At 33.1% G+C, this 8973-nt stretch overlaps 2 protein-coding genes across 4 annotated transcripts; both read left to right on the forward strand.

The window, feature by feature from the left end:
- The first annotated feature begins 347 nt into the window (after nucleotides 1–347).
- LOC148197721 (protein NTM1-like 9) lies at nucleotides 348–2109 on the forward strand. Of its 2 annotated transcripts, XM_088116552.1 has the most exons (5): nucleotides 348–587; nucleotides 701–978; nucleotides 1176–1307; nucleotides 1390–1699; nucleotides 1833–2109. In XM_088116552.1, the coding sequence occupies exons 1-4, from the start codon at nucleotides 443–445 to the stop codon at nucleotides 1651–1653; spliced, it is 819 nt and encodes a 272-aa protein (XP_087972678.1). In that variant the 5' UTR covers nucleotides 348–442; the 3' UTR covers nucleotides 1654–1699; nucleotides 1833–2109. The 2 variants fall into 2 exon arrangements, with proteins under 2 accessions (XP_087972678.1, XP_087972677.1); XM_088116551.1 differs by having other exon boundaries at nucleotides 1390–2109.
- Nucleotides 2110–3297: 1188 nt separating this feature from the next.
- LOC148197722 (uncharacterized) lies at nucleotides 3298–7212 on the forward strand. Of its 2 annotated transcripts, none has more exons than XM_088116549.1 (5): nucleotides 3298–3932; nucleotides 4032–4309; nucleotides 4690–4836; nucleotides 4945–6216; nucleotides 6558–7212. In XM_088116549.1, exons 1-5 carry the CDS (start codon nucleotides 3770–3772, stop codon nucleotides 6819–6821), a joined length of 2124 nt encoding a protein of 707 aa, XP_087972675.1. In that variant the 5' UTR covers nucleotides 3298–3769; the 3' UTR covers nucleotides 6822–7212. The 2 variants fall into 2 exon arrangements, with proteins under 2 accessions (XP_087972675.1, XP_087972676.1); XM_088116550.1 differs by having other exon boundaries at nucleotides 3774–3932; nucleotides 4097–4309.
- The last annotated feature ends 1761 nt before the right edge of the window (nucleotides 7213–8973 follow it).

Raw genomic sequence — 8973 nt, forward strand, 5'->3', positions numbered from 1 at the left:
CTTCTTCATTATTTACCATATAAATCATGTAACGAAAAATAATATATACAAAATAAATTGTTCTTAAAGCAAGTAAAGTATTACAGTGAGCTGAAAATTTAAATTGTTTCCTGGTCATGAAATCCAGACATAATTTTTGTCTTTGGATTAATAAGATATTGTTGATTATTATTATATATAACCTCTAGAATGTTCGGTTTTCATTTGTTACATATCATATATTCGTCCACATGATAACCTAAGACTTAACAGCACAACATAAGTTCTTGTGCTTTTCCTTTTTGTAACTTGTCAGCTAAGGAGTAAAGTCAGTCAATGACTTTTTTGCATTATAAATTCATTGCCACAGCACAACACAACACAACACAACACAAAACAAACACTGAGCTTTGTTAGTAGCTGCTTCACCACCTTTGCTTCTCATCTTCCTATCTTTGTTACAATGGATGTTAAAGGATTCGGTTTTAGACCCACAGAAGAAGAACTTGTCGACTATTACCTCAGACACAGGTTGCTGGGTGATGATCCACAAGTCCACGTCATCCCCGACATCGACCTTTGTGAAGTGGAACCTTGGCACGTACCAAGTAATAATCTAAACCTTTAACACTTCATGCATCTTCATGCAACCATCACTTGTTCTTTATCTTTCTCTTATAATTTCTTCACTGATGTTTACTTTTTCTCTTGTTTGAAACAGTGTTATTCGGGGAATCAGATGTGCAATTTGATTTTCCAGAATGGTTTTTCTTCAGCCCTGTTGGTTTCAAGTATTCGAACAGTAAAAGGATTAACAGGACAACCAAGTGTGGCTTCTGGAAACCCACTGGAAAAGATCGTGAGATTAGGAGCTCCGACTCCAACATTCTCATTGCCACAAAAAAGACTCTCGTTTACTACAAAGGCAGCGTTTCACGTGCTGAGAAGTCCAACTGGGTTATTCATGAATACCATGCTGTTACCTTTCACGAAAGCCAGGTTGGTATGCGTTTTGGAGATTTTTAACACTGATATTGGAAATACTCTTTCTTGATTTTTCTTCACTGTTCTATAGCCTTTGACATATATCAATGGATATTTTTAGTTTTAGCATATAATCACGTCGTTTTAGCATTTCTTGATTCGTTTTGGCTTTTCATTTCTGCACATTGTATGAAATAACTTCTGATTTGCAGAGGACTTTCGTTTTGTGTCGCTTGATGAAGAAACCTGGGGGAACAACTGAAGGTGGAGGTGATGAAGGGGAGAGCAGTAGAATCATGATTTCTGGCTATGAGAATCAGTCAATAGCAAGAGGCATTCCTTCAGTAAGCTGAAACATTCTTTACGAACATATTAACACTCTGTCATGTGATAATGCCGAGAATTGATACTTGTGTGTATTTTCAGAGAACTACTTTTACTGGAATAGAAACGACCTTACAGCAAAACCAAACGTCTTTTCCAAACTCCTCATATCACGATGCCTATTCTAGAAATGAATCTAACATTGAGCATACTTCATATGAAGAAGAATTCCTGAATTCTATTTTTGTTCATGACGGTTATGTGAACAATGAACAAAATATAAATACCTTCGACAATACTTCCGTCCATGAAACAAACCAAGAGAAAAAGAAGAAAAAAAAGAAGAGCATATTTTCTTTCTTCTAATCATCACAGAGGAAGGTTTCAAAAGAATGCAGTATTCCATGTAGAGGTGAGAAAATCAAACAGATTCATTAGAAAAATGAAGATTACTTTCTTGACGAATGAGGCAGATGCTTCATTTGAACTGATTTTCACTGTAACATACTATTGATATACCATGCTTCACGTGATGTATTTTGTAGTCTCGGAAGATTTTCTCATTGTGAATCAGAAGAACCGGAAGCCATCAATCTTCTGATAACAATACTAAAGGTTCTTTCATCTATATGGAGACAACGTCATCAAGACAACGTAGTTTTAAGGGTTTTTATGTGTGTATTACCACGTTAGTTTGGAAGTATTATCAATTTCAGTACACGTAGTAGTGTATGTAAAGGGTCGATGGTGACTGTTCCATAGTTCCTTTTCTTGTATTATCATGTTATTTATTTTGAATTGAGATGAAGTTTCTTATTTGTAGTCATGGTTATCAACCTCTCGAGTTAACTCGTAAACTCGCATGGATACGACTTCCGAGTTAACTCGAAAGTAAACTTTTTTTTTATGTAAATTCATTAAAATTGACTGTGAAATTGGTTGAATGATGTAAAATCACGAGTTTGTAAAGATTCTGCGAGCTTGAAAGAGAAAAAATTAAGAAAAAACGAGGCTGTTTGGGGTTTAGGGTTTCATGACCTGATTGTCACTATCTCTCGCGTCCCTCTTTCTCTCTATGGTCATCGCCTCTCCTCACCTCCATAATGATCAAAATTAATGACAATAATCCAAGTATTTATATTTTACAATATTTATTTTTATGAATAATGTAACTTTTTATTTATTTAAAGTTATATAATTTTGTAGAATTATTTAAATTAGGATATTACTTTTATAATATTTTTTTTATCTGAAGTAAACTTTTACGAGTAGAATTTACTCTATTCTCGCTAATTTATGTAAATTCTGGAGATAACTAGCTAATCTAGTTGGTGGTTCTTATAAGCAGTGTTCACTCATATTGAAACATATCTTAATAAGCCTATGTCATCAGTAATGAAAATGTTTTTGTTGCTGTTCAAAAACATGCTGGTATGTATGTCAGGTCAGATGTTCAATATGCAGTCAATAATTGTTTTCCTATCCAATAAAGATTTTTAAGCAAATCGTCACAAAAAAATATTAAAAAATGAAGGCTACCTGGAATTTTATTGAAAAGATAATGCATGTCCAAGTTTCAGCAATGCTAACTTTAACCAATCTCTTTCTGGAATGTTCATATGAAAATTCATTTACGGGGATACTGAAAAAACGTGGATGTGAAAAGAAAAATTGAGGTGATAAAAGAATCGTTGGAGTTCACTGTCTGTTCTTGGAAGTTAGCACATGACTAAAATCTTAAAAAGTATATCCACCATTGGAGTCATGTTCTTGATTGGTAGTGATGAGTATAACTAACCTCCAAAATAAAGCAAGTGATCCAAGCAAATTCACTAACCAATAGTTTTGAAAGAACATTGAAATGGTGGGCCACGGAAGAAACTTGGATACCAAGGCTCAAATAACTTTAAAAGGCATTGGTCCTTCTCATAGACACTCATAACAGATTATATCCTATCGAATGAGAAAATTTGTTAAATATATTTTTGTACATTTCGTAGAAAGTGCTGAGTTAGGAAAAAGAGTCTCATTCTCACGCGGTATTAGTACAATACAGTCACTTCATTTTTACTGTATCTATCTGTTACTTAAAAATTTTGATTTTAGAATCACGATAACATTTCATATATTTAGACTTTATATGTTGAATTTTCTTATAAAATAACCTGCCAATAAGATCACTTAGATGCAATATATTTGAACTATAAGTGCGTGATCTAAAGTTTTAATTTATAGAATAATTTTACGAACTTTTTATAAAGTTTGCAAGATTGCCTCATATTCCGAATCTTGAAATAAGAGCTTTGTATTATTATAATGTAATTTCCAAAGACAACTTCTTAACTAAGGAGTCATGTCAAGTCAATGAATGTGCAATTATAAATTCATTTCACCACACAAACACTGAAAACACTAAGTAGCGTTCTTCATTCAGTCCCCTGTTTCGTCATCCACCCTTTTTTCTTCATTCAACACTGAAGAGATGTGTTTACAAAAACCAATGGAGATTGTAGGATACGGTTTTCGTCCCACCGATGAAGAACTTGTCCACTTTTACCTCAAACACAAGTTGCTAGATGATGATCCCCGTGTCCATGTCATGACTGATATAGATCTTTGCGATGTGGAACCTTGGGACGTACCAGGTAATAATCCAAAGCCAAACTCTACATGAATCTTCGTGAAATCAACGTTGCCCTTTGTCTTGTTCTGATCTTTACTTCAATTTTTATTGTTTTAAATAGAGATGTTAGCAAAATCAGTAATACCATTCAAAAACTCAGAATGGTTTTTCTTCCGTCGTGTTCAGTTCAAATCCTCAAATAGTGAAAGGTTTAACAGGACAACCAAGAGTGGGTTCTGGAAACCCACGGGAAAACCCCGTGATGTTAGAACAGGGGACACCAACACTGTCATTGGGACTAAGAAGACTCTTGTTTTCCACAGTGGTCGTGCTTCCAAAGGTGTCAATTCCAACTGGGTTATTCACGAATATCATGCTCTTAACTCTCTCCAAAGCCAGGTTTGTATTTCATTTTTTGAGAAACTTGTAACTAAATTACAGTGTGTGGAAGGAGTGTAAACTAGTCGAACCAAGATGAGTATTTAAAGCCTGGGTTTAACTTTTGAAAAACTTTATAAATTTTAAAATATCCCATGTAATTTTGTGCTTTAATCTTGACTATGGGTAATAATTAGTTTCTCGACAAAGCTTATGGAGAACCTCTCATGTTACTTACTGGATGTGTTTAATTGAGTCTTTCTATCTAAGAACACTCAAAATTCATCACTAATTCTCATCGAAGACCGTCAATTTCTTCTGCATGTTTGCCTAATTTGTGTTGACCTTTTACTTTTGTGAATTGGGCCAAATGAATGCTTACCATACTCCAATTTTTTCAGAATGCTTTTGTGTTATGCCGCTTGAAAAAGAAACATGGGAAAACGACCGAAGGAGGAACTGCTGCACTGATATGTGATGAAGAGGAATCCAGTAGAAGCGTGGTTTCTGACAATGAAAATCAGGCAATAGCAGAAGGAGTTCCATCTGTAAGCTGAAGCATCTTTCATGAACATATATACACTGTGACATGCGAACATGCCGAGAATTTATGCTTCTTTCTGTCATTTCATATATATATTTACATATTTTTTCAGGGAGATACTTTTAGCAGAATGGAAACAATCTGTCAGTTAACATATCAGGCAGAAAACAATATCTCCCCAGCAGAACAGTCTCTAATTGATATTGAGCAGGATGAAGCATCTTTCCCAAACCCATCTAACGATGCCTATTTTAGAAAGGAAAACAACAATAGGCATATCCCATATGCACAGACTCCATTTGAAGCTATGCATACTTCTTTAGGATCTACCCAAAATCCATTTGAAGTTGGATCTATATTAACTCTTTTTGAAACTACCCAACCTTCATTTGAAACTACAAATGCTCCTTTTGAAACTATGGAGACTCCTTTTGATACTATGGAGACTCCTTTGGGAGCTATGTATACTTCATTTGAAACTACGCAGACTTCTTTAGGATATATGTTAACTCCTTTCGAAACTACACAACCTTCATTTGAAAGTATAAAGACTCCTTTTGAAACTATGGAGATTCCTTCTGATACTATGGAGACTCTTTCAGGAACTATGCAGTCTCCTTTGGGAGCTATGCAGAGTCCTTTAGGAGCTATGAATACTTCATCTGAAACTACGCAGACTTCTTTAGGATTTATGTTAACTCCTTTAGAAACTACACAACTTTCATTTGAAACTATAAAGACTCCTTTTGAAACTATGGAGACTCCATTTGATACTTTGGAGACTCTTTCAGGAACTATGCAGTCTCCTTTGGGAGCTATGCAAACTCCTTTAGGAGCTATGTATACTTCATTTGAAACTACGCAGACTTCTTTAGGATCTATAACACCTTTCGAAACTACACATCCTTCATTTGAAACTACAAATACTCCTTTTGAAACTATGGAGACTCCTTTTGATATTAGGGAGACTCCTTTGGGAGCTATGTATACTTCATTTGAAACTACACAAACTTCTTTAGGATCTATGTTAACTCCTTTTGAAACTACACAAACTTCATTTGAAACTTCGAAGTCTTTGGAAACTCCTTTTCAAACTATTGAGACTCCTTTAGGAGCTATGTATACTCCACCTGAAATGATTCATCCTCCATCTGAAACTACGCAGATTCCTTTAGGATCTATGCGGACTTCATTAGGATCTATGCATATTCCTTTAGGATCTATGCAGATTCCTTTAGCATCTAGGAAGATTCCTTTTGAAAGTAGGAAAATTCCATTTCAAAATACACATACTCCTTCGCAGACTCCTTTTGAGTTCCCTAAATCATTGAAAAGGGCATATTGTGAAAGCACTTGCATAAATCCAGAAGTCGTCCTTAAACTGGTAAATATTTATTTTGCAAAGTCCAAATAATACTGAGTGTGCCTCCTTTCATTTCTGAACTTTCATTTTGATTTACTAAATTAAAATTTCAGAGTGCATTATTATGATTTGAATTTTGTTAGATTTTTCACAATGTATCGGGATTTTCTCGAGTAGATACAACATAATTTTAACGTAAAATGTCTTTTTGAGTTGGCTTTGATGCGTTCTTGTGATTCATGAGTCATTAACGGGCTATTATTGAGAACTACACTTTTTCTTGAGTTTGTGATATTGTTATATTCTTTTGAGCACTTTTATCAACGAATTTATTTGTTTATTTTCTTTTGAAATCATTGCAGGACGCTTGTATTGATGATAGTTCAACTATGTGTACTAAATATCTTAATTCAGATGAATACCATTCATCAAAAATGTTTAAAACATCATATGATGTTGTAAATGGTGACACACATCTTCTATTTTCCAACCAAGAAGCAAGTCAGAAACAAGAAAGTATATTTCAAGACAATTTACGGGGAATGGAGACATCCTCATGTGACTCTACAGTATATAATCCTGAAGAGATCAATTGGAATGAAATATCTAGTTTTCCTTGCACTTAAAGGTCATGGGAAGATCAGTATCATCTAAGACCGAACAACTTCATATGGTCCGAACTAAGAATTTCGTACCATTATTGGATTAGTGGATAAGAGTATATGTTATTAAAAATAACTTGCTCTGAAATAGCCAATTTACTAGAAATTGCATAATGACAATTATGCATTATAATTCAAAAGTATGTATAATCGGAAATGTATTAGAAAGTATTATAAACGATGAAATCGTGTGTATTTAAGATAGTAGATTGTGTACTAGGATGTTTGTACGGTTATTTGTAGTTTCTTGACAGAGTACTTTTTTGTAGTGAACTTTTTTCTCTAGGATACAAAGTGTATTTATCCATTGAATGCACTACCATATATATAAGTCTTTGTCCCCTTGTAATCTTCACTTTTTGAATTGAACGAGAATTGATAACCCAAATTTTTTGGTAGTGTATTTATTCTTTGAAAGTCATCATAAATGAGAGTATTCCTTCTAGGTTCGCCACCAAAGAACCTTCCTTCAAAGTGAGAGCCATTAGTGTCGAGTTTCTCATAAGAAAGTTGGGAAAAGTTCAAGTTTCTTTTATTCTTCTATTGTCTTGGAGAGCTTGGAGGATGTTCCATCATCTTGATGCTATGTTGTCAGGTTGAAGTACTAAAGAAAGGTTTGTATGTTCATGATGAAATTATAACACTTATTCATGATACACAATCATAATGGATGTTTATTACAACTCGTCAACGTCGAGAAGGTCAAAGAGGAAAAGAAATTATGAAGAAACACATAATGATATTTTTACCATTATTTATGAAGTGAATATAAATCTATTATTTTTAACAATCGAAATTGGGTGTCTTTAGTAAACTAAGATTCAAGATTTCATTCAAAACTCAAATGAATATGCGGGACAAGCATAGAAGAGTAACTTGTTATGAAAAGGCTATAACACCTTCAATGTTTAAGAAAAAAAAAAAGAAATTGTTTTTATAAAATGAGAATATGCAAATGAAAAATGAAAGGAGTGACATTACAAAAATTTGAAGATCAAGAGGCAACGGTAAAGTTTGTGGTAAAGCAACAAAATCCATATTTGGAGAACATAAATAATACAATGACACGTATTTTAGGTAAAAAAAAAAAAAAAAGTAGTGCAAAGGGCTTGAGAAATGTTTTCAAGTTACACCCAGAATTGTTTTGTTTTTTAATGTTGGAGGAGTTGGATATGAAGTTCCTGTAAAAATTAGTTGTTTTATCTTTTAGTTTTCATTTTTTTAGATCATGCAGATATAAACACATATATATATATAATCATATTTGAATTTCAATATGCTTCTTAGTAAGTTTAGTGATATGGATTGAGTGATGTTATGTTGCTAACGGAGGGAGATGTCATTTGTCTAAATGTGGTCGTCTAGCATTAAATGAAAAATGTAGTTGTCTATATGTTGGCATTTGCTAAATTTTCTTTGGTTTTAATTAGACTCAATTAACTTTTATCAAAATTCACAACATGTTTATAAAGTTTGACATAATATATTTTGTATTCTTTGCAGCATGAAGAAAATAAAGACAATTTTCCAGAAGAATTAAAGTGTTGTCATGTGACCATTGTTTTGATAATGTAGTTTATACTAATATTGAAATATATTGTTTATTATGGATTCAATTATATTTATTGGGTCTATTAATATTTTTTAAAGTAGTTGCACAAACTTAAACTTGTATAATGTTGTGGTTTGGAAGTCATAAATAATAATTATATACTAATTATTTCCATATATGCGTATTACATGTAACCACGCCTATCAAAACTGTGAAAAACTATTGTCTAAAGTTCACGGGTTTTATATTTTAGGCCATGATTTTTGTTGTTGTTGCATTAAGTGATATTTATTGTAAGATTTAATTAAGAAACCTATTACACAGAATATTAATTTATCTCTTTTGGCCGTGTTCAAAAGAAAAACACGAGACATCATATTAAACTGTTACACTGAGACGACAGAAATGATTTATATAGCAAGACAAAGTAGCTACATGTGCATGATTTGTTTCTAACAATTAGCATTGTCATGATAATTGCGAATTCTCGTAGGACAAGGCTGAGAGAATTTTCTTGTGTTTGTCTTATTTTCTCTTATTTAACATCGTCATGCAAATTCCATA

This window comes from Vigna umbellata, chromosome 5 (genome assembly GCF_029865625.1).
Source record: "Vigna umbellata cultivar VRB3 chromosome 5, Vumbellata_1.0, whole genome shotgun sequence".
In the NCBI taxonomy this organism is placed as follows: Eukaryota; Viridiplantae; Streptophyta; class Magnoliopsida; order Fabales; family Fabaceae; genus Vigna; species Vigna umbellata.